The sequence below is a fragment of the Heterodontus francisci genome, chromosome 26, assembly GCF_036365525.1.
Source record: "Heterodontus francisci isolate sHetFra1 chromosome 26, sHetFra1.hap1, whole genome shotgun sequence".
NCBI lineage: Eukaryota > Metazoa > Chordata > Chondrichthyes > Heterodontiformes > Heterodontidae > Heterodontus > Heterodontus francisci.
In genome coordinates, this window is record NC_090396.1 from 37,935,318 (window position 1) to 37,961,479 (window position 26,162).

Here is a 26,162-nt window from a genome sequence, read left to right on the forward strand (position 1 = left end):
CATAAGTAATGATTGCACCTCAAGTGATAATGGAGTTGAATTTTCTTCCCAGAGTAGCAGATGTGTGAAATAGATATCCATTGACTGTAGTTAATGTGCTGATAATTTTCAGAAAACAGTTGGTTATGCACCAAGTTCAAGGTTTACAGAGAAATGCAAGCAAAGGTGAAAAAAGAAAGACTTGCATTTATATAGCACTATTCACCACCACATGTCCCAAAGCACTTTACAGGTAATTAAGCACTTTTTAATGTTGTAATGTAGGAAATGCAGCACAGCAAGCTCTTACAAACAGCAATGTGATAATGAACAGGTAATCCAATATTTGTAATTGAAGGATAAATATTGGCCAGGACTCTGGGATAATTCCCCTTCTCTTCTTCACCCACTTGAAAAGGCAGACAGGTCCTCAGTTTAACGTCTCATCCAAAAGGCAGCCTCTCCAGAAGTGCAGGATTCCCTGAGTACTGCATTGAAGTATCAGCCTAGATTGTTATTCTCAAGTCCTGGATTGGAACTTGAACCAACAACCTTCTGATTCCGAGACAAGAAGGTTACCAACTGAGCACTAGCTGCCAAACCCACTCAAATATCTTATAGAAAACTCTGGTCCCTTTACTGCTTGGACCATGGGACTATCTGTTGAACCAGTGTTTGGTAATCTTGGTTATAAGGTTGAACTTACCTTCTGGAGTTTTGCTGTACTTCAGAAGAAGATTTCTTGGCATTTTACATCTTTTAGATGTTTTCTCTTTTTTTCCCTCGTGCAATATAATAAATTGGGTAGAGTCAATGAGAGTGCAAACTTTTTAATTCTCAGGATGTGGCCATAACAGGCAAGGCTGGCATTTATTGTCCATCCCTTGGTGCCCTTGAGAGGAATTCTTGCTAGACTACTTTTTAATAAAAAAATCTTTCATGGGATGTGGGTGTTGCTGGCAAGGCCAGCATTTGTTGTCCATCCCTAATTGCCCTTGACAACTGAGTGGCTTGCTAGGCTGTTTCAAAGGGCAGTTAAGAGTCACACATGGGCCAGACCAGGTAAGGATGGCATATTTCCTTCCCTAAAGGACATTAGTGAACCAGATGGCTTTTTAACAACAATCAATGATGATTTCATGGCACCATTACTGAGACTAATTTTCAGTTCCAGGTTTTTATTAATTAATTGAATTTAAATTCCACCAGCTGCCATGGTGGGATTTGAACTCATGTCCCCAGGGCATTAGCTTGGGCCTCTGTATTACTCATCTAGTTTCCTTGGAGAAGGGAAGACTGAAAGGAGATTTGATTTGAGGGGGCTGGAGAGAGTACATGGGGGAAACTGTTCTCACTCGTGAAAGGATCAAGTTCGAGAGGGCACAGATTTAAATTAATGAGTTAGAGAAGCAAAAGTGACATGAGGAAAAACCTTTTCACCCAGCGAGTGGTTAAGGTCTGGAATGCGCTGCTTGAGAGTGTGGTGGAGGCAGGTTCAATTGAAGCATTCAAAAGGGAATTAGACTGTTATATGAAAAGAAAGAATGTGCAGATTTATGGGGAGAAGGCGAAGGAATGGCACGAGGTGATTTGCTCATTCGGAGAGTCAGTGCAGACACGATGGGCTGAATGGCCTCCTTCTGCACTGTAACAATTCAGTGACATTACCACTATGCCACTGTCTCACCGTCCTTAGGGGTCAGTTAAGAGTCAACCACATTGGTGTGGAACTGGAGTCATATTTAGGTCAGACTGTGTAAGGACGGCATGTTTCCTTCCCTAAAAGACAGTAGTGAACCAGATTGTTTTTTGCGACAACTACGAGTTTCATGATCACTTTTACTGGTACCATCTTTTTATTTCCAGATTCTTTAAACTGTAATTCAAGTTCTCCAACAAACATGGTGGGGTTTGAACTCAGATTCTCTAGATTGTTTTCAGCTTCTGGATGATTAGTCCAGTAGGATAACCACTATGCTACCACACCCTTAAACTGTGATATTGGCTGCTGGCAGGACTCCCCCCATTCTGCATTGGTAAATTCCTCCCAACACTCCGCCCCTTACGCAATGACTTTAACTGAGTGTCAGCCATGTGGCCTCATCAATGAGCTGCTTCTGGATGGGGTGGGCAGCTTGCTGCATCTGTGTGGATAACTGCAGATTTTGAATTTTAGCTGTAAAAGGCCCAATCTATCAGCACAAGCACAACCGCAGTGACAGTTCCATATCATCGACTGCAATGTTCGTCCCATTCGGTAACACCCATGAAGGATGACTTTTATAGGGCTATTTTCTCTTTCAGTGTTAAAACCCAAAGTCGTGTTCCCTTTAGCTATACATGATAGAAAATCTTGTAACAAATAGCAAATATTTCACTTGCAGCCTCCCCCCCCCCCCCCCCATCGCCGATCTGTTAATGACCTAGTAATTAAAATGGTCTTCCATTTCCAGCTAAAAGAACCAAAAAGCTATTTTTATTTTTGCTGCTTTAAAGAAATATCACATCTTTAATGACATTGTTGCAACACTAACTGCTGCACAGTCTTAATTTGAGGGATACTCTTAACCGTAGGAGACCTCTTTCGGGAATGTTAAGGGAACTAGTGAGTCAACTAAATATACTTAAATAAGTAAAGGAGACACCGGTCAAAAATTATGCACAAGAAGATGCAACTTGTAATACTGATTTAATATCTTGCTGATTTTTCTGCCAAATGGAAGCTGTAGATTTGCATCAAGATTCATCAAATCAGATGGAGAGTGTATTCTCGGTGCTCCACATGGAGTGGGAGTGCTTTAAGTTTTCCAGGTCACACTGGCCCATTCTCTGGCTGCAAAGAATAGGACATTCCTTGGCCAACCAGATTTTGCACCTGGCCCTTCGTTACAGTATTTCAAGATCAGAAAGAAATAGTTAGCATGAGATACAATCTACGTTGTGAGGGAAGCTGCTATAAGTTACTTTCTTATAGCTATATTTCCTATACTCAGAACAATGGCTTGGCTCGTTGTCTGGCTACAGAGACTGGTAGCCCTAATGGCACTTTAACTTCCATGCAGTTATTATTCATGTTTCACCCTGGGCAGTGAGTACTTTCAGGCTGATTATGTGGAATATCATAACTTAACTTTTTCGCCTAACATCCACACTTTTACTTTCAGACATGGGTTTGTTAGATAACGATATGGAACCGGAACCATTCTGTTAACTGTGGAAGCTGTTTAAATATTTGTAGCCATTTCATTTGGGTTTGATGCATACAAGCAGGGCAGGACTGAGTAGGGACAGCTAAACCTGATTTAAGATCTTTGATTTAAGGTTTATTGGGTCAATTTCTGCTGCCATTTTTAGGTGGGAATTGAACAGTAGTTTAATGAAAGTTTTATACACATTACACCCTGCTTTGATGGGGCCGGTTAATTTATAAGTTAAAAATTCACTGTCTACCTGTAATCAAAGCCATGGGAGATCTATGGGTAATCATTCTTTTAAAAAATGGTTAGGAGGGTTTTCTTAAAATTTGGATGAAATTTATAAACAGTTAAAGCTTCACTTTTGCAGCTTATGCTATCCAAAGCTGTATTGTGGGAAAGACCCCTAGATGCATTCCATTCCAACTCTGATTCTTTATACAATATATACTTAATGCATTAATTGACCATTGAATTTATGCTGTGTGGGATATTCCCTACTATTCTGTCGAAAAACATATTATTCTGCAGTGTGCGGAATGCTGTTGCATATTTATACACACTGGTAGCATCAAATTCACAGTGCTGCTCTTCATGCTATCACTGCATCAAATGAATCACCTTCAAACACACAAAATGTGACTGGAAAACATATATAAACTGTAGCTCGAGGTATTTAGTATAATGATAACATTCATTAGTCAGCTTGTTTTTCACCCCAGTAAAACAGAAGCTGGAGATTGAATGGTGCAGTCAGTTAGGACACTATCCTCTCATCCCCGAATTAAAATTTTCCTCACATTGAATTAGGCAAGGTTGTCTGCGTCATAAATTACATCCACATCTGCTGCTCTGGTGACACAGAGCTTCGAGATCTGGCACACGGCACCAACGAGTGGCAGACCACTTCCAGGGCATGCGGCATCCATGCTGCAATTTGATTCTCGAGCTCAGGAGCAGGAGGCTCCTGACCTCTGCACACTGTGTACCAATTAGGGCAGGGAATATCAGTTAAATTGTCACTGGGTGACTCTCATTTGTCACTCAGTATCCAACCAATGGGAATCTTCCTCAAGGAACTGAACTAAAGGAACTGATTTTATTTAAACGGAGTACAATTGCCAAGGAAGGTAACTTGGATTGAAATACATTTGCTGGAAAGTATTTGTGGCAAAAGTGTGGAATAAAATAGCATTCTTTAAGGGTCGCCTGTGATTAGCATGTCTGTTTGGGAACAATTCAAGAATATTTGTAAATGCTGATCATGCTATGCTATTTTAAGTACCTATATATTGACTGGTAAACTGGGTTATCCCTCAATAAACCTAGTGCTAAGTTGCAATCTATTAGTATAGATGTTGTTATGCATTAACTACATCAGATAGACTGACTGTCAGTAACATATTACATTGTGTTTGGACACATGTCATGTGTAGAATGAGAAGTATCAGGGAGCATTATATATATGAGGTCAGTAAGAAACATAAAATCCAAAATAGCCAACATCAATTTTCATAGCTTTTCATCAACAAGTTATACACTTCAATATAACTGAAATAAAAAGTTTTGAACATCTGTGTACCATTTATTTTGCCCATTGAAAATATTTTGCTCATAGCTCCTTCTCTCCTCCAATCAGGTGGCAACAGTCTTCAAAGTCATCAGGGCTGTCGAGCAATCTGCAGTCGTCTGGTGCCAAGGCTGACGCACTCAGGGAAGAAATGGAGGAAGCAGCGAATCGAGTGGAGATCTGCAGGGTACCGGCCATTAAAGAGTATTATACATTTCTGTACTGTTAACTATGTGCAGGGTTTGAGCCACAGTGCAACAAACCTCAGTACTGTGCACAAATCCTGCACTGTTCACATTTAACAAATTGCCGCAGGTGTGGGCAGTGCTCCAGAATCTCACCCACGTGGACCTTTGCATAAGCCGAGATAGTGAGTGTTGGTAGGCAATTCAACAATGCAGACCATCAGCGTACACTCCTATGCTCACTTAACTACATGTATCTGCTTTCCAGCAAGGATCATTGAATAGCGATGAGGGTAAAATACAATCAGAAAAAATTCTTTACTTCATTAAAGCCCTCTATTGTATTATTTAGCTAATGTGTTTAAAATGTTTCTTTGAGGAATAACTATCTGATTCAAATTAAGCAGAGGAGTATATCCCAGGGCTTTGGCACAACAGAAGGGCTCGGTTGACGTCATAAACTGCAAAGTATGACTAAGTGGTACAATTATCTAAATATTTGAGATAATATAAATTTGAGCATACTCACATTTATTTTACAATAATATGGTATTGTCTACCATTTCAGGTTTCCTGCTCAGTGTTGGGTTGTATTTTCTGATCTTTTTGCCATTAAGTCTTTCTGTATAGCCTGTGTCATTTGACCGGAAGAAGTCATGTTTTATGACTGCATATCAGAGAGAGCTCTAATGGGACCAATTGATAGGAAGAGGGTTTCACAAAGGTATAATTGTGTATATAAGGCAATAAAATTATGAGTATTTTAAAGACATTTCTAATTATAACAGTGTCAGTAAGTCACTTTCAGTACAATGACATGAATGTGTTTGCCCAAGGTAAGATGTCATCATGCTTCCAATTGCAAACATGATGATGTTGGAGAAGAATTGCTTTTTTGAACCCATTTCTTATTTCACTAAGTATATCCACCTGAGGTAAATCTTCATGAATATCTTTATGATATTACTACTATTAGGGACTAGAGTAATTCTTTTCACAATGAAAAGTAAACCAAAAGACGGAAAAGTTCTTTCTGTGAAGCAGTAGAAATGTGAGTCTGCCACAGTTTTCACCAATCAACATTGAAACTCTCAATACTCTCCCATCTTACCCACGTGAGAAGTTAAATTGTAGGAAGGATAGAATTTTTAAAATCTCGGATACATGTAAATCAGTAATGACAGTATCAATTGCAGTAATTCTTCCTCACTCTGAATACAGTTATATAGTACAGAGACAGTGCTCAAAAACCAGTTGCTACTAAAACTGCAAATATTATGAACTTTGACCATTAGAGTTCGATTTAATTGCAGTCCAAGAACATTAAATGAGTTGAATACCCTTCTCTGTGTTGCCATTTCTATGATTCTGTGATATTAAACATCCTTTGACAAACTCAATGGCTCCAACTGTCCATTGAAGGGAAACTACCATAACCTATTCAGTAAAAGTCAATTCTTAAACAAAAAAACGGAGACTGCCAGATAATCTGCCCCCAAAGTAAAACACAAACTATATAGAAACATTTCTTTCACTTACAGGCAGATAATGGCAATTAAATACAAGTTGTTGCTCATTCATTTGTGGTCAAGAGCCACCTCCGAGATCCAGAGGTAACAGCAAAGAAGTTAGAAATGTTGAAGGTTCTCGTGTGTACCGTGTTGTGTCTAGTTTGGCTCCTGTACTGTTTTGTGTCTGTTAGCCACCCTTGGTCAAGAACCCACTGTAACTAGATTTTGAGCTTAACTGGTTTATCCTGTATCAATACATTCAATTAATAGATAAAAACGTAAACTTCTGATAGCAGTGCTAAAGAATAGCTTTAGTATGAAACAACCTCATTAGCTTTCAGATTACTGAGAACTTATTTTATATTGTGAGGAGTGCCATGTTGATGAGTCTTTTACTGTCATTAAAGCTCATGTGAACCCCCGAATCTGCATCTTTTACATATCAAATGCTTCTTAGAGATGCTTGAAGGTACATATCCATACCCTAAAGCTGTCAATTCGTCCATTTTGAATTCTCTACCTGCGAATCACAAAACGATTCCATTGTTTCTGCTCGCTGTACTCCGACAGCACTAGGCGCTAGAATTTGCAAGAACCTTCCTGTTGGTGCACAGTGAAAGCTGTAATCTCCCAGAAGATAGGAATAACCCTATAAAAGGCCCAAAATCTCAGAGAACAAAGGTGAGCAACGCCTCACCAGCCTGAAGGTAAGTATATAAAGCATGATTGTATAAGACATAAAGATTTATATGTTGTGTTGAAAATTCCTTTTAGTTACTCTTCAAGATTCCCAGGTATCCAATAGTAACATAATTATACAAATTCTGACTGCTTCTCAGCATCATAATATCTTGGGGAAAAATATATTATAATGATTGAAACTGGCCAACGTTTGGTCACCTGTGGTGACATTAAATGGAGAAAGAGGGTGTAAACCGTGGCGCGGAGTCAACTCCCCCTTGGCCCCTTTATTCCCTGCACCCACTCGATCCTGACTGTCACGTGGGACTAAGTCCTCTTAATTCAGGCTCAGGCTGGGTGTTTGGGATATCGGGGTTACAGGAGAGCCACCCTCCACCTAATCCACCGGCTACAGTTAATGGCTTAGTACAAAGAGGAAGAAACTCAGTCCTTTCTTTAACTATCAATTTACTTTATTCACGTTGTTGTACAATGTAAGAATAAGGCTTATACACTTGGTTAGACAAGTGTATAAGCATGCAACTCAAACTGGGTTATACAGTATATACAAAGCTAGCTAGAATCGATAAGCACATCCACTAGGTTCCTCTGACCTAGTCACAGAAAACAAAGGATAATACCCGAAAAAGGGGAGAGCTGACGCTGGCCAGACGTTCCGTTCTCTCTCTCTTTTACATCGTCGCCGCATTGCTCACGCAGGGTCTTCCACTTCTGCGATGGTTGGTCTCCGAAGTTTCTCGCTGGCTCTATGCCCGAGAATCTCTATACTTATTCTCTTTCTTATCTCTTCAAAACTGTGCTGTTTCTTTCCAGTTGGTTTAAGCCTGCTCACCTCGTTCGTATCTTCTCCTTATTGGCCCAGGCCCAAAGACCCCGGTATCACACCGTGTCCAAATAAGGCTCTATTCCTGTGATCTCTCCTTTGTCTTGTCACATAAATTAATTAGTTCAAACTGGTTTTTACCAGCACAGGCCAGTGTCTGAGCTCCGGTTACTATAGTTCATGAACTGTTCAACAGTTTGTAACAGACTCTGTATTTCTTGCAGCCCCTGGCCAACAGGGGAATAGTTTCGCACTTGAACTGCAAAATTGCAGTCTTATTTTTAATATCTTTAGTTACCAGGGCAGTACTCTAGCTACACCGTTACCAGTTCAATAAATAGGGCCAAGAATGATTGCTTTCATGATAGCATAGTCAGCTGTCCTCTTTTCTGTTGCCTAGTGATGTCCTGTTATGGAAATTAAACCATTTGCAGAGACTGAGCAGGCAATTGGGAATATTCCTCAAAATCATCTACATTTGATCACTATTTAAAATAGAAGCTCAGCGATATGAAGAAAATGCCTTTGATAACTCCATATAGAATACAGTACTTTATATGGCATATTAAACAAGAGGTGGCTACATTATTAATAACACATCCACACTTTCTCAAATATGACTCACAGTACAATTCACTACCATTCTAAAAACAAGCCAAATCTAATCTAGAACATCTTAATTGTTGTGTTATTCACTAACGTATTTCCATTTTTCTGTCAAATGCAGGATCAACTGGCAGCGGACATGTACAGTTTTGTGGCCAAAGAAATAGACTATGCAAATTATTTTCAGACAGTGAGTACACTAGAAATATAAGGATTATTGCAATAAAAATTAAAAAAAAAAAAGTGTTAAAGCTTAAAACTGATTGAAATCAGTCTCCTCAGTGAATTACAAGACTGGAATGCTGCCTTTGACTTAAAAGTCCTCTGATCAGCTTGGGGTCTAATTACCCCAACAAACAGAACACTGGGTACTTGAGAAAATGTTGTTACAAATTTAAATGTTTTATTTTTATTCATTTTTTTCTGTGTGAAGAATGTCAGTTTCACTTGAAGGTAATTTGATTCAGTGAGATGTCAATAATGTCCAATGTATTATTACTTCCGGGTTAGCAGTAGAAATACAGTGGTCTGCACTCCATGCTAACATTGTACAGGGGATCAGACACCTGTTAGAACAAATCAAATAGCTCACCTTTGTCTATGTGTTCCAGATGGTCTTCTGTTTGTGAGAAAGCCTTTTGTGTGTCTTTGGTACCCATTTAAAAGGAAGTTAGTGTATTATTACAAATTAGATAGTTTCTGTTTATTAGGCACAACGAGATTCATATTTTATCACAAGGTAAGATGGCATGGCGAATCTAGGTGAAGAAATGCTGCAATCACAGCATTTGTCCCCTAAATGACTTCAAAGGTTTTATCTTGACTATCTTGCATGCTAATCATGCTTTGTATTAAAACCTTTAGATGCAGTTGGATATTTTTCCTGGCAATAATGTTTTACTGCATAAATTTACAGTGATTTCATGGTAGTCATTAATCACATAGTGTAGTACCCAAGACTAAATATAACCACCCTGTGAACTTTGTGGGATGTGTATTTATGATATTAAATAGTCTGGCTTGAATTTAGGCCTGCACCCTTAACGTGGAGTTCAGATGATCATGCTCAAGCCTCTTGTGGTTTGACATAATGAATGCCCTTTGATGACATGACTGCATTCTAATCATGTGCAGATTCCAATATCATCTCATTGTTATACACAATACACAGAACTAATTTAATAGCCCAAGGAAGTTAGCACTTTGCGATTTTATTTAAGCCTGACATTGTTGCTGTGAAGGAGGGGAGAGAACCTCCCACGTTTCTAGGCAGGAGCTCTGATCAGTACAGCTTGATAAATATCTGTCAGTACTTCATGTTATTCTGTTTCATTTTCTGACTACTTTCTTACTTCTGGAGTAGGCAAAGGATAAATGTAAATTTTGGTTAATTCTAGTTGGAGCTCCTGTCATCTGCCTCTTTTCCCTTAAAATCTTTAAAGAGGTCATTGCACACAGGTAAAATCTGTCTGTTGATTCTATAAAGACCTTTCAAAGTAACAAAAAAGCCTATTACCATTCTAACAAATTCATCTGGCCCTTATCTTCCTATTGCTCAGGTACTTGGGAACTGGTGCCTACGTCTTGATTGGCCCAAAATATTGATTTGGACACCAACCTTTCTTATTGTTTGCGAGGGCTGCCGAATATATATATATATATATATATATATATATAGACACCTGTACCCGTGAACCTCTGACAAATTCAGACTTTGGATTTTGCTTGTAATTATTTACACAGTGTACCTTACATTTGCATCTACTGCTAGTACTTGCTATGAATTCAGTAAGGCCACGTAAGTTCAATCTAACCTAAGTATGGAATTCCAATGGACCAAATCACTTTCCTTCACTCTGTGATATATAAAATCATTATGTAACAGAACTTACTTTCATTTTGCAGTACATAGAATTGCATTGTATCAAAAACATTTTCCTTCATTCCAAGTTAGCAGAATTCCAGTGTACCAAATCACTTCCCATTTACTTTTATTAGTAGAATTCATTTGGACCAAACCCTTCCTGTTCATTCCCGTTGGACTGAATTCATGATGCAAGCCCAAATATCTGCCTATAATTACATTTTTATGGCCTCTGTATTGAATGTAGTTGATCCACGGCCAAATTTGACCTAACCTTACAGTTACATTTTGACATATTTGACCATTTGGCCTACAAGGGATTTTGGATTAGGATGATGCCATTAAGCTAAATTTAGCTAACAACGATTGAAAGCACAAGGTGCAGCTTTTGGGAATGTGGATTAGAATATAAATGAAGCTTTTGTTCAGGATAGTGCCTCCCACATATTGCATTATTTTGATACAGTGGAAGTTGTTGAAGACGTTCCAACAAACATTCATGTATAATATATTGGAACGACTTAATGCGTGCAAACCCAACAAGGGTTACTTGCCAGGTACCCACCCCTAGGGGATGCAATAGCAGGTTTTATTGGCAATTTGACTGATAAATCCCTGGCAGGGAGAGTTGAAGGAGGGGCACAGGTCATAGCTTCCTATCCAGCCAAGACAGACTGCAGATTTATAGTAAGAAAATCAGAGATGGAAAGTGAGACCTTCTTGCTTAAGTTTAGTGCTCACTAGTTTCAGTGGAATTTGTGGTCAGAAAATGTATTTAGCCGGCTAGCAGGAATAATGTGCTCTGCTTTATTATCTATGTTGCAGGAGCAGTACAAAATATATTAAAATTCACTGGAAGCATTTTGTTCATCACATAATATATGTAAAATAAAACAATCTGTTGATTTATAGTTGGCCTCATCTGATGACAGTGTTTGTCTATTTGCTTTCTGGATGATGGAGAATTACAGGTTGAGGCACTTGCGACATTACACTCTCCAGCTAGCACAGCTTGAAGTTTCATTGTTACAAGCTCTGGGTCACAGTATTCTATGACTAGATACTGGGCAGGAAGGATAAACTCCTGATCATTGGGGGCATGTGGTGGGGTCCACTTGCAGAAGGCACCAGTGATGCTGGATCCATGAGAACGCCTCGTGCAGACCTGAAATTTGTCATATATTGATGTTTTAGGAGTGAAATTATCTTTTTGGAAGTTTTTTTTTCAGTTTGAATTGTGCCACATTTCATTGTTCAATGACTACTAATCCTGATTCTTAGTACACTAGCTCAGAGTTTGATTATTTTTAATTTATCTGCGAAGTATCTGAAAATATTCAGTGACCCTCCTATTTCTTTCCAAGAAAATTGCCCTTGGAGCAAAAGCTCAGAAATCAAAACAGCGGCTTTCATGATGTACCACTATTATAGCTGCGATACAAAGCCAGTGCTACAGTATCTTTGTCTCTTCTCTTTATATGTATTGTAGTCTTCATGGTATGTAGTTCAGTAAGATCAACAAATTATACTTTCATACTTTCCAACTACTACAGTCTTTTAGAGGAACTCCATTTTTATTTACATCTTGTACTTCAGTCTTACATTTCAAAGACAAATCATACACAGAGGAACAGGAGCAGGCCATTCTGCCCCTCAAGCCTGTTCTGCTATTTATTAGATCATGGCTGATCTGCAGCTCAATTCCATTTTCCTGCATTTGCTCCATATCCCTCAATATCCCTAACAATATACCTAACAAAAATCTAAGCATCTCAGTGTTGAAGAATTCAGTTGACCCAGCAACCACAGCATTTTGAGGGAATGAGTTTCAATACCTCTCGTATGAATAAGTACTTTGTGATTACAATACTGAATTGCCTAGCTCTAATTTTATGCCCCCTTTTCCGGATTCCCCCACAAGAGAAAATAATTTTTTTTGTATTTACGTTATCAAATCCTTATATAATTTTAAACATCTTGATTAGATCACCCCTCAATCTTCTAAACTGAAGGGAATACGAACAAAGTTTATACAACCTCTCATAATTAAACCCTTTACGACCTGCTGTCAACATGGTAAAATCTTTACTGTAGCCAAGGCTAAATCTTCACAGTTCATTGACATTTCATTTCTGCGCCAATTCTTTCCTCTCTACTTCAGATTTTAGTTTTCAGTTGTTGCGAAGAACTGAAACTACAGGATGTTTCATTATCTTCTGTGCTAATATTGACTGTAAATCATGTTTTTCCCAGTTAATAGAAGTGCAAGCAGAATATCACAGGAAGTCATTAGTGCTTTTACAGAGTGTACTGCCTCAAATTAAAGCACAACAAGGTAAGAGCATTTTAATGTGCTCCTGCTTTTCTGGATAGTTAATTAAAGTTCTCGGGTTATTTTAGGTTATACTTGAGACAGCAGTGGAAGCAGAGTTTTGCCTGTACTCTGGTCTGTGATAACTTTGGTGAAGTTTTCAGTTCTTTTGCAAGTAAGGAGTTATAATAGCTTTACTAATATGCAACTTGGTGATATTTCATAAAAATGTGTGTGAACTTATTAGTAGCTTTGCTAAGTTTCAAACAGAATTTCAAAAAATACAGATTGGTGTATTATGTTAGCATGCAAGCAAGGGGCTACATTAAATGCTAAAATCTACGACTAAAACTGAGAAGACTAACTAGGTAGAAATACTTCCTAGAGGTGAGAGAACAGTGCAAGGGAGATATCTTGGTTTCGGTTAGTGTGAGCTTTGCCAAGCCCATATGTTCCTATGTTCCCATTGTGTCAGTCTTAATAAAAATGCCCTTTCCGGTTGCAACATAACATAGGAACAGAATTAGGCCATTTAGACCCTCAAGCCTGTTCCACCATTCACTGAGATCACGATTGATCTACACCCTGACTCCATATACTCACCTTTGCCCCATATCCATTTATACCTTTGGCTAATAAAAATCTATCAATTTTAGTTTCCAAATTAAGAATTTATCTTGCATCAATTGCTGTTTGTGGAAGAGAGTTCCAAACTACTGTCCTTTGTGCAAAGAAGTGTTTCCTAATTTCACTGCTGAAATGTCTGTCTCTAATTTTTTGACTACACCCCCTAGTCCTAGACTCCCTGACTTGCGGAATAGTTTCTCCCAATCTGCCCTGTCTGTTCCCTTAAATAGCTTGAAAACTTTGATCAAATCACCCCTTAATCTTCTAAGTTCCAGGGAATACAACTCTAGTTTGTTTAATCTTTCCTCATAGCTTAATGCTTGGAGTCCAAGTATCATCCTAGTAAATCTGCACTACATTTCCTTCAAGGCCAATATATGCTTCCTAAGATGAAATGCCCAGAACTGCTCACATTACTCCAGTGTGTCTAGCCAGGGCTTTGTGTCCTGTATAAATGTTTGGCTTAGCACCAATACAAATGTCTTTCGGTATTTTCTTTGGGAAGGGAGACCAGGATCCCCTCTGAGCCCAAAATAAGGAAATTATTTTGGCATTTTCTATTTTTGTCACAGCTTTGTGCTCACTTTTTCTCTCCCATATCGAATATTTAATTAGCCACATAACAAACTTGTAAATAAATTACTGTAATATTTTCTGCAGTCAGTTTGTTTTTGCAAATGAAAATGCTGATGTTGAGTCTGCAGTAAACAAGTTCACTTACATCCTTAGAGTCATAGAGAGATACAGCACTGAAACAGGCCCTTTGGCCTGAGGAGGACTGCTGTTTATAAATTCAAATGATGGCTTTACAATACATTAAATTGTTAAAAGCAGAATGATCCACTTTGCAGCACAATTCATGTTCTTGCAACTACTTTCAGAGCTTTATGCAGACTGCGATTTCTGTAATGTAACTTGAATTGATTGGATATTATATTAGCAGATAATGATCATGAGTTCGAGGGTTTCAGTTTCTAAGGTTACTGAACAACGAAGATGTAGTTTCAGGAAATGTAATTATAATTTATTAAAAGGTGCTTGTGCAGATTCTTAAAGTTCATGCATGACCTGACCTGAAACTCAAACAATCAGTTTGTTGCTGTAATATATGTGTGATATTGTGTGGCGATTGTAATTACCATGTCAAATACTGTGTTGAACTGCATAGGACCGACTGATGTATTTTCCATGTATCACCATAACTTTACTGCATGTAAGTTCACCATAATAGAAATTTTCCATGGGACTTGACTTCACTTGATCAATGCAGAGCAAAGATCCATTAGAGTGGGCTTTGCCATTGGTGCAGCAGGTTAAGGCAGTGAGCAACTGCACCATACTAAGTAGGCCTAGGTGTTATCGCTGACTTGTACTGAGTTAGTTGAGCTCTACCAGATGGGTGCAATAATTGGCCTCAGCAATCCTCTGCTAAGGCCATCAATACCTAGCAACGCCTGCTTGAGTTGGGCATTTGGTGGCTGGGTGAAAACAGGAAATGGAAAGCTGCATTCGTCAAAAAGCCTGGTGTTACTCACTGTCTCCGCTTAAGCAGAAAGAATAATTACCTGGATGAATTGGCAGAGAATATGTAGCGTTACCCAGTAAGGAGCCAATGGCTTCAAGAGAGAGATGATGGGTTGGGGGGGGGAAGAAAATAATCCTTAAAAAATAAAGGGGAAGACAAAAATGCAATTACTTTGACATAATCATTCATCCATTTTAAATCAGTTTGGGAAAAGCACATCTGCCGTCTCATTTCAATGATAATGTGCCATCAGATCTTTAAATAAATAAGCATGACTGTTCTTGTGAAGAGAAAAAAGAGTTACTCTGAACCAAAAAAATGTTGCTGTGTTAAAGTTTACTTTTTTTTTCTGTTGAATGAAAATGTGGTAGGTCAGAGTCCCAATAGAATCAACTTCAAATTTAAACCCCCTGTGGGAGATGTTAACAGTGATATGTGTTTAATCTGTTTACAGTAGCTCATTAGAATGTATCATGGAAACCTTTGGGTAATGTCTGGAAATATTTCCATTTTTGTTTCCTGCTAAAGAGGCTTGGATAGAAAAGCCTTCATTTGGCAAGCCATTGGAAGAGCACCTTGCAATAAGTGGAAGAGAAATAGCATTTCCTATTGAGGCCTGTGTAACAATGTTGCTGGAGTGTGGCATGCAGGAAGAGGTAACCTTTCCCTTTCTATCATCCATCAGGTTGGCTTAAATCTGCTTCTGTACTTTATGCTTTTTCTGCTACAGGTTGATGCCATAATTTTGAACAACACCAACAGCATCTTCTATTCCTAGCTGACCCATTTTCTATACATTTTCCATCTCAGAGGATTTTAGCATAGATCCAATTGAAAATAAAGCTTGAGAGACAGAAGTACTTAAATGCTTCCTTTCATAAAGAAATTTGTCACAACAAGTAAACTAATATTGCACAATTTGAATGAATGCCGGTAATTGGTGACCCCAGCCACATTGGTCTGGATTTTGCAGTCAGCAATGAAGCAAGGGTGCTTGCCACTGACCTCGAAGAAAGCTGCCCGCAAAGATCTAGCAATCTCTGTGGCATGGTTTTCTCCTTTCTTGGCATCAGTTTGATTCTGGCACTAAGTCTAGAAGATGTCTTGGCATGCAGTAGCAATGGTGTCAGCAAGCAGGTAAGCACATTGAATTAGTCATGCATAGCAAACCATGAAGTTAAAAACTCTTAATATCCTTCACTTTTAATTTACATTTTCAGGTATTGAAATGTATGATCATGATTGGATTACGATAGATGCTAAAATAAAGATTTAAAAAAACTTTTAAAAATGTTTAAAAAATATGTGGATTTTTCTTATCATAATGGAGAAATTTGACATTCCACAAATATAAAATTAGCTTTTCAGAGCCAGTGCTCAGCAGTAATTATGAAGTTAGTACACCGATAAAAACCAAGTTACACCTCATTCAACAAGGATTAGCTTTTTCAAGGATTTTTCCAGAGACACTATAAGCATAAGAGTGGACTTTCTCATCAATTCGTGGATTTACCATTGATTGTAATCTGGGTGTACCTCAACAGTGCACTGTGGAGAAGTGTAGAATCACTAACAGCAACTTCTGGATTTCCACATTGTTTTGCACATGTGCAAACTCTAGAAATTGCTGTCAGTATTTGTGCAGTAATGTCAGCAAGCAATGACAGTTTCTCTGTCATTATCACTGAAAAATCCAGGCCAACAACTTTTTCAGTGTAAAAGAAAAAGATTCGAAGCTAGTGCAAACTGTTCCACATCCTTAATCTGTGCCACTGTCATGGCAGGTGACTCAAGAAAGGGATCGACAGGCAGCTGCAGCACATAATCGTCTTATGGTCTTCAGTTGAAATCTTGTTCAGCGTAGGAACAGCCTGAAATTGGGGAGAATATTATTTAAACAGGGAGCGTGTAAAAGAAAATTTGTCTATGAACTTAACTTTACAAATAAAGAGATTGTAATCATTTAGCGATGTTAGAATTGGCACTCATGAATTGAATGCTTGTTTTTCACATTCAGTCATATTGGTTCACTATGCAATGTCAAGTCTATTCTAAAATAATACTATGTCACACTACAGAATTATCACCTGCAGCCATAGAACAAAATGTTCTCACTGTTTGAGGCTGCCACACTAGCAAATGTGACACTAATTGCAGATTAAGTATTTTTCCATATCCTTGAACAATAGAAATAATTTTCCTCCTGCACACTAATAAAATCTTTATCTTGTACCATTAAAATAAATTACATAAGACCTATCTGTGGTTATTGTATGCTTGGCTGAGTGCTCAGTTCCCTGTTACTATTCTCCAGCTGTGCTTCTGCTGTAGGGTTTGAGCAAAATGTTATGGCTAACCCGTCAAAGTGCTGCTCAATGAATTTAATGTGACAGTAGAACCATTGCCAAAAGTAGAGCTTTTGAAGTATTGAAAATGGAAGTGACCCTTTGTGTTTCTTATGAAGTTGTCTCGATGTTATTGTATGCCAGTGGTATTGATCAGAGTTTGTTCCCCAGGGCCTGTTCAGAGTAGCGGCTTCTGCCTCTAAACTGAAGAAGCTGAAGGCTTCACTTGACTGTGGTGTGTTGGATGTGCAAGAATATTCTGTCGATCCTCATGCTGTGGCAGGTATGTCATGCAGCATGAACTGATGTGGTTTTGAAAGCAGCATTATAAAGTTACCTTCATTGGTTGATTTATTTCCGTTATTACGTTGATAACATTTAAATATATATTGGGTCTGCTACAGTAGTAACCAGTACCTTGTGCACTGACTTAATCTTGATTATATTTGAATTATACCCAATCTGATCAATTTACGTCTCGCACAACATTTACCCTGATCCACGCTACATCAGATTGTCGTTAGGCCTACACAGTAATAGGATAGAAGACAAGAAGAGAACAAACTCTACCTTTTCTAGACAGTGTAAATTAAAATTTGAGTGAACTAATCCAATTTTTTAATTGTAATTATTTTTAATGTTTTGGTTTGCCAATATACCATATAGATTTTAAAACCCAGCATGCATGCTGGAAAACCATATATAATAGCCTTCTATTACATTTTTTCAAAACCGTCTTCTGTATTGCATTTCTGATAGTTTTTTTGAGTAAATATGCAAAACCTCCCGATTGGCACTATTTATTAATAACCTACACCATTATTTTAACTCTGTATTGCTGAGTGATTGGCATAGCTTCCTTTCTTATCAGACTGGCTCCTGAAATATTGTTTACATTTCATCTTATTCTGTTTTACGTTGAGATTGGTGCAGTTTTTATTCTTGCAGTGCTGCTGTGGATAAAACTGAACTGATAGCTGTAAACAACTGGGGCAAGGAATCTGGTGCACCAGTTTTGTTTTTGCGAGATGCTCTCCGGGAACGAGAGCTTAAAAAGTAGAATCATGTCATGAGCATTTTTGCAACCCACATCTTTGAGATCTCTGAAGTTAGCTTTAATTGTATTGGCGTATGCACTTAACCTAGGCTTCAACACAAATCCTTTTCAAAGACAAATTCAATACAATCTTTACTGTCTATCCTCACCTACCCTTATCGTTTTGACTGCAGTTTCTTTCTTCTAAATGCGTTATTACTAATCTTACAGTTGTCCTTGAACATTGAAAAATTGGTCGGATTAAAACTATTTTAAAATGTGGCTGAGAGTCTTGAAGGTTTAAGGGCTGTCTGACTTTGAGTGGTTTGTATATACAGTACAAAACAATCAGGTACAACATTTGGTTTTTATCAAACCAAACCCCAATTGCCAAGAAGTTCACATGCCCAAACAACCCACTCAGTCTCATTCTCAACTTTTTACATTTTGTTTCCCACAATGTTTGAGTAAACCAGGATTAATTCTGTAATTCCTGGCTTTCTGAAGTCTGAGACAATTTTTTTAAATTCTCTGCCAGTCCCCTAACTGGAGGACTGCCTATTAGTGATGGGCTTGACTCAGTCATCTGTGACAGTATCTTATATTATAAAGTCCGTGGGTTCAGATTTGGTGAGCTGGATTTTAAAGCCCCTCTGCCATTGGGAATGGTGGGGGGCGGGGGGGTGGTACAATGAGGATTGGTACGGCAGAGGCCTGTCACCGACCCCGACCGTGGCAGGCCCCGTACTGATCTCGGCGGTGGAAGCGAGGCCTCGTTGTGGCTACCCCGCCGCTCGGCGATGTGACCCACTTTAAAATATGTAAATGCCTACTTACCATTCATCACTCAGCGATTCTGCCATCGCATTGCCATCTTCATTCTTGCCGCCGACAATGCCACGCCTCGAATCCCCATTCAGGGAAACGTGGCACGACACCTGTAGGGAGGGTGGAGGAGGTTTTTTTCCTCTGTTCGGGAGTGGGGAGAGCGGGGTTACAAGACCTCGGGTTGGTCGGGGAGTGTTGGGAAGGGGTAAAGGACAAAGGTGCCGAACCTTTGCTGGGGGAAATGTTCAGAATTTCAGTGCAGGAATTCTGGGAGTGAAAAGACCAGCAATGTTGGTATAAGCCATTTGGGGGGCGTTTGGAGGGGGACAGGGGTGGGAGAATGCATAGAAAAATCATCTCAATTAATTTTACAATACTTTCCATTACCTGGCCCTTTAAATTCTAAATCTCCATTGAGGGCAGTAGGCCCTTTAAAAATGGTGCCACTGCATTGGCGCCGGACGCCATTGCCGGCGACGGCTCGCCCGCACCCTTATTGTGGGATGCGGGCGCCGGGGCCATGCAAATGAGCCATCGTGTTTGACATCACGGCAGCTTCGTGATGTGGTGCCCATGCACGCGGGCCACATTGTTTTTACATTTGCCGCCTACTTCTGCAGCGGAGTCTTAAAATGCAGCCCCCTGTGTCCTGGGAAGCCAAGGTGACTGATGGGCAGCTCGCTTGGGTGTGGAAAATAGGAACATGCTCACTTAACTGCAAATGGAGTTACCTGAACAAGCAATTGGGGTTCTCCATAAGTTGGTACCTGTGGCTCTAAGCTGAAATTCAGAGTCCTCAGTGACAGCAAATTAGGTTTTGGGGGAGGGGCAGGTTCTGGGTGGGATTTGTGGCAGGATCCTATGCTAAATCCCCACCACTTTTTATTCCCGTTAGAAATTCCTGCAAAAGCAGGGATGAGTGCATCTGTGGACAAGCGTATCATGATTCCATGCAAATTAGAGGTAAATGTCATACAGTATTTTTCCTGCCATTTTCACTTTAGGAACACTGGACACAAGAATGCCTGTGCATTGTCAAGGGCCTCAGTGCATGGGGCCAGGGGGAGAGGAGGTGGGGGTGCGGCAGAGAGATTTAATTAAAAAAAATAACCTTATCCAGGGAAAGTGGTGCTATTATTTGCTTTGTAAATAGTGGACTAGCATTGCTGATGCTTTCTCCCCTTCAGCTGGAGTGGGTGGCCCCTATAGCCTGCTCACAAATGCCACCTGAACCCAAGATTTTGGATGTATTCATGGCTTGGACAGAAGTTTTGCTCCACCCCATATCTGCCCCAATCGGCTTCCCTACCTCATTGGCAGCATAGTAGATTTTACGGTGGTGTATAAAGTTCAATGTGCATATATTTGTGGAAGTTATAGTAATTCTGGAAGAAGTCCACCCCCTTTAATGGATACCTGTTCGTTTTTGAGTTGGGGAATTGTGAGTCACAGCATTTTGTAATGTTGAAGAAACTATAGGGTCACTCATCCCCTGCTGTGGCCAACCCCATTATTACTTAGTGGAGAATACTCTTGTGTGAATATTTCATGTTTAATGCAACTGGTTATTTTATTGACTTTCGGGAAATCAATCATGCAAAATTTAAAATCACAAATAAAATCATTTGATATTCGTTTCTCTTTATCCCATTTGTTGAAAAAACTTTCAAAATTTTGAAAGGGATTGTTTTTAGAGTTTGTACAGGTTTTATAGCCCAGAATATTTCTTTTAACATTAAAAACTCAGTTTAAAAGGATGGTCTGTAATCCATCCAATTGTTGAAGAAAATGATATGCTTGATCCAGGATATTATGACGCATTTGCAGTAATCCTTTTGCTGCATTAGCTAAATGAAAATAAATTGTCTTCCTTTATAAGGAGCTCTTAAATCGTATCTTCGAGAGCTACCAGAACCATTGATGACATTTGAATTGTATGATGAGTGGATACAGGCATCAAAGTAAGTATTTAATAATCAGTTCTTTCAATTTCATTCTGTCTCAATTTATGATTTAGAGTGCATCCTATTTATTATAATCCTGGATTATGTTGAACTGGAGAAAAAAGAAAATTATTCACTGATGCTGGTAATTCCATATAGTAAGCATTATGGGCAGCACGGTGGCGCAGTGGTTAGCACCGCAGCCTCACAACTCCAGCGACCCGGGTTCAATTCTGGGTACTGCCTGTGTGCAGTTTGCAAGTTCTCCCTGTGTCTGCGTGGGTTTCCTCCGGGTGCTCCGATTTCCTCCCACATGCCAAAGACTTGCAGGTTGATAGGTAACATGGCCATTAACAATTACCCCGAGTATAGGTAGGTGGTAGGGCAATATAGGGACAGGTGGGGATGTGGTAGGAATATGGAATTAGTGTAGAATTAGTATAAATGGATGGTTGATGGTCGGCGCAGACTCGGTGGGCCGAAGGGCCTGTTTCAGTGCTGTATCTCTAAAACTAAAAAAAATTAGAATAGTGCATCTTGTCCTGATGCGTTGTGTCATGCAGTAATTATCAGAAGCTTTTTGTTTCCTCAGAAGTTGTGTGGAATCAACTTTCATTCTAAACATTTAATTAACTTATTCAAAAAGGAGCTGGATATCTAGTTGGGAATTTGATTAAAGGTTAATCTCAAAAGGTACAGACTGAAATGATCAAATATCCGACAAGAGGTGAAGATTTCTGGGTTACTAGCGCAGAAAAAGGGAAGTTTTATCTGTGGAGGGCTGAATAGTGGAGACGGGCGAGTATCTTGTGCAGGATTTTAATTTGGAAAATTAAATAATGGGGTTGAGTCCATGATGAATTATTTTTACACAGTGTATGAAAGGTACAGATATGACAGGTTTGAATGGTCCATTACTCATTTTCTGCTTTCTTATCCAAGTTTTTCACCAAATTTCCTCATAGTATTTATGTTGTCTCAGGAGGGTACCAAACAGCAATTAGACACTTTCCCACATGAAGAAAAATTGGCAACCTGGTCGCTCTGAACCTTCCTCTCATGGCTTCTTTAACAGAAGCCTGGGAGTAGCATCCTTGCAAATGGCGGGCACTTCGGGCTGGGTTTTCCCTCCAGGGGTGGGAAACAGAGTTTGGGACTGTTTCCGAGTGTCGAGCCCACCCCTGGGGGAAACAGTCCCTGTTGCCAGAATTTTCAAGGCCTTTTGGGGACAGGCTCAGAGGTAGAGGGGGCAGAATATCAGGATGGAAGACGTCAGAATGGAAGTCTGACGTCTTCACATCAGCACCTGATGTTTCAAAGAGCCGGTGGCATGTCAGGAGGACATCGTGCTTTGACACAGCGAGAAAGTAATTAAGGCAATTAAATTTAATTTTCTGGAAAGTGTACAGGAACCACGGGGCTTCAGAGCCTTGACGGGGATATGGCAGCTGCAAGCAAGCAAGAGGTCCGTGCTGGCTTCACTCAGCATCCATCAGGTGAGCCAGTAGGGCTTGGTAGGGAGAGTGGAGCAATGAGGGCATCAGCTATCGTTTCAGGAGTGGGGGCAAAGGTACCAGCACTGTGGGGTGTACCACCAGAGTGCCATCTGGAAACTGGCACTTGTGTGGATAAAACAGGGAGGTAGAGTGGGTGGGGTGGGTAAGAGGCCCTGGAAACCGAGAGTGCCTGCCTACCATGGGCATTGTTCAGTCAGGAGGTGGGACTTCTAGTGAGGAGGAACAGCAGAGAGTGACAGAGCTGCAGCCAAAGGCACCGGGACAACAGCGATCTCAGGGCCAACACAATCACCATCCTGGGGGTGGGGACACAGGAGAGGGGCCTAGAGGGAAACGTGAGCGGCCTCTAGCGTGCAGAAGGTGGTGCCCTGCAGTGAGGGTCTACTGTCAGAGGCTGAGTTACCTTCAAATGTCCAGGCAGTGGTGTCGCCAAAGACTGCGCCTCTCCAGGGAGGTCATCACAGATCTGTGCGCCATGATGGCGGAGGAGCTGTGCCCCAATTGAGGCATTGGCTACCTAATGCCTGTGGTGCGGAAGATCGTCATGGCGCTGAACTTCTACGCCTCCACTTCTTTCCATGGATCCACTGGAGATATGTCTGGGATCTCCCAGTCTGCGGCACATCAATGCATTAAGGTGGTGACCGATGCCCTCTTCAAGAGGACCAGCGAATACATTCCATGTTTGCATCGATTAGGACAGTCAAGCTGAGAGAGCCATTGATTTTGGGGCCATCGCTGGATTTCCCCAGATGCAAGATGTCATTGACTGCTCACATGTGGTCATTAAGGCTACCACAGACCAGCCAGCAGTCTTCATCAACAGGAAGGGCTTCCACTTGCTCAATGTACAACTGGTCTGCGACCACAGAAAATGGATTCTGCTGGTGTGTGGATACCCTGGAAGCAGCCATGACACCTACCTGCTAAGGCATTCCCAGGGGCCCAATCTTTTGACTCCCTCCGTGTACCATCAAGGATGGATTCTGGGAGACAAGGGCTACCTATTAAAAAGATGGCTACTTACTCCTGTGAGAAACCCATACACGGATGCAGAGGAGAGAGGTACAACACATGTCATGGGGCAACCCAAGCGGCCATCGAGGAGGCCATAGATCTCTTGAAGGTGTGATTCAGGTGCCTAGATTGATCTAGCAGCACCCTTAAATATGACCCAGCAAGGGTCTTGCATATGGGCATGGTCTGCTGTGCTCCACACAACCTGGTGCTACAGAAGGGGGGAGCCATTGAACAGTGTGGATATAGTGGAGCGCAAAGCTTCCTGAGACGATGAGGATGTGGAGGAAACTACTGACCAGGCAATGCATCATGAAGGACCCCAGAGACCACAGGAAAGACGCAATTACATACGTGAAATACGAGACTTAGGACATGCTAATATAAACACGTTTCAGATGCCCCTTCCTACCTGATCCATTTCAATAAAACTTCACTTTTCTGCTGCACTGTTGCCATGCCCTTCATTTAATATCCCATAGCCCTGCGCCCAGTGACCCCTCAAACCTTGGCACAGGTAAAGCGATGTCCACATGCGGTTTGGCCCTTCCCAACCAGCCAGGGGACTCCTGAAGTCCCAGAGGGCCACAAGTAATGGAAGGAAATGTCACCATTAGGCTTTAAATGAGCCTGATAGGCTACCCGATGTGTGCAGGCGGTCGCCCTGCCAGCCCCCGATCGCCCCTCCATAAAAATGGCCCAGAGGCAAGATGACAGGGAACGGGCACATCAGCTGCGAGGGCTATTTTTAGCTCCCGCCCACCTCCAGTCCTGGCCCCATCAGGGGCTGAAAGCCCTGCCCTTGTTCTCTATCAGATAGAAACCGATTGCATAGCACTCTGTTACAAGGAACAGGAGAAAGTCACCAGACTGCATTGGACTGTACTGCTTACTTTGATGCACTTCCCAACTGTTTAGTTGAAGCATGGCATTGACAAAAGTCCTGGGAAGAAGGGTGCTCACCCAGTCAGATTATGATCTGTAACATATGGAGAAGGGACCTGAAGAATAGAGCTTAAAAATATAAGGAAAACACAGGTGAGTAAAAGCACAGTGAGAGTGTTCGGTTATAAACATGGTAGAAATGAACTTTAATATAATGAAAATCAATGTGGAGTCATTAAGAAAACTAAAATTGAAATTTATTTATAGGCTGGATTAACAAAACAATTTTTTTTGAAAAGTCAATTTTCATTATTTCCTGAGAAGTGCATTCTTGTGGCATAGCTTTAAGTGGTGCAGTGGTTAGCACCGCAGCCTCACAGCTCCAGGGACCCGGGTTCGATTCTGGGTACTGCCTGTGCGGAGTTTGCAAGTTCTCCCTGTGACTGCGTGGGTTTCCGCCGGGTAATCCGGTTTCCTCCCACAGCCAAAGACTTGCAGGTTGATAGGTAAATTGGCCATTGTCAATTTCCCCCGGTGTAGGTAGGTGGTAGGGAATATGGGATTACTGTAGGGTTAGTATAAATGGGTGGTTCTTGGTCGACACAGACTCAGTGGGCTGAAGGGCCTGTTTCAGTGCTGTATCTCTAAATAAAAAAATATTCTCAATTTTTGAACTAGAAACCAGAATAATGAATAAAATATTTGTATGAATGCTTAAATATTACTCTGTTTGAAATGACCAGCATTCAGGATCAAGACAAGCGGCTTCAAGCGTTATGGAATGCATGTGAGAAACTACCCAAAGCAAATTATAACAATTTCAGGTAAATTTAAATACCAGCTTGAATTGTCTAATTGTATATAATTAAACAGTTGCCCTCTACTTATTTTATCATTAGCATTGGTGCTGTGAAAGGAATAATTACATGGACTGTGTGGATTACCAAAAACAGTGCTTCTGAATGAGTATAGGAAACGTGCCCCAGAGGTAATCAAAAAGCATGGCATTTAAGTGTTGTTTCCAATGTACTATTGGGGAATATAGTAGACATTGCAGAAGTATGCTGAGAAATTCTTGATCTTGACTGGCAGTTAGTTGTATGTTTTTATCTTAACCTTTTACCATAACATGAAGTGTGAACCCAGTTTTTCACTTGACTTTCTCACCTCAAATTTAATCAGTTAAACTCTCATGTGGCACAACGTCAAATATTATTGAACATTCATCAAAATTAGATTCGATGAATTCTTTTAATGAAACCTAGTGAAAGTCAGAGACAAACTCATATAACTAAGACTGCCTACTTCCACCTACTTCCATCATTCATCAGCCCATCTGCTGCTGAAACCTTCACCCATACCTTTGTCACCTTCAGGCTTGACTATTCCAATACTATCCTGGCCAGTGTCTCAATGTCCATGTTATATCAGCTTCAGCTCATTTAAAACTCTACTGCAGATATCCTATCCTTCCTTAATGACCTCAGCCCTCTCTATATCAGAAAACTCCTCTAGCACTGCCCAACATGCCCACATTCCCCCCACACCACTGATAAACTCTCCTATCCTCCAACTCTTGTGTTTTGTGGGACCGCACCTTCATTTGCTCAACCATTGGCAGCCCTGCTTTCAGCTCCTGGGGTTCATGCTCTGAAATTCCTTTTTTAAACTTCTTTGCTTCTCCACCTCTCTGT

General features: G+C 40.4%; 1 protein-coding gene across 10 annotated transcripts in view; it reads left to right on the forward strand.

Annotated features, from left to right (window-relative positions):
- Positions 1-26,162, forward strand: part of arhgap44a (Rho GTPase activating protein 44a) — a 479,646-nt gene that overhangs the window by 277,592 nt on the left and 175,892 nt on the right. For all 10 annotated transcript variants that reach the window (XM_068058026.1, XM_068058032.1, XM_068058028.1 and 7 more), the window contains 7 exons: positions 4,813-4,930; positions 8,692-8,760; positions 12,688-12,769; positions 15,426-15,553; positions 17,414-17,525; positions 20,986-21,067; positions 25,212-25,292. In XM_068058026.1, coding sequence (XP_067914127.1) covers positions 4,813-4,930; positions 8,692-8,760; positions 12,688-12,769; positions 15,426-15,553; positions 17,414-17,525; positions 20,986-21,067; positions 25,212-25,292 — 672 coding nt within the window. The remainder of the gene's footprint in view (positions 1-4,812; positions 4,931-8,691; positions 8,761-12,687; positions 12,770-15,425; positions 15,554-17,413; positions 17,526-20,985; positions 21,068-25,211; positions 25,293-26,162) is intronic.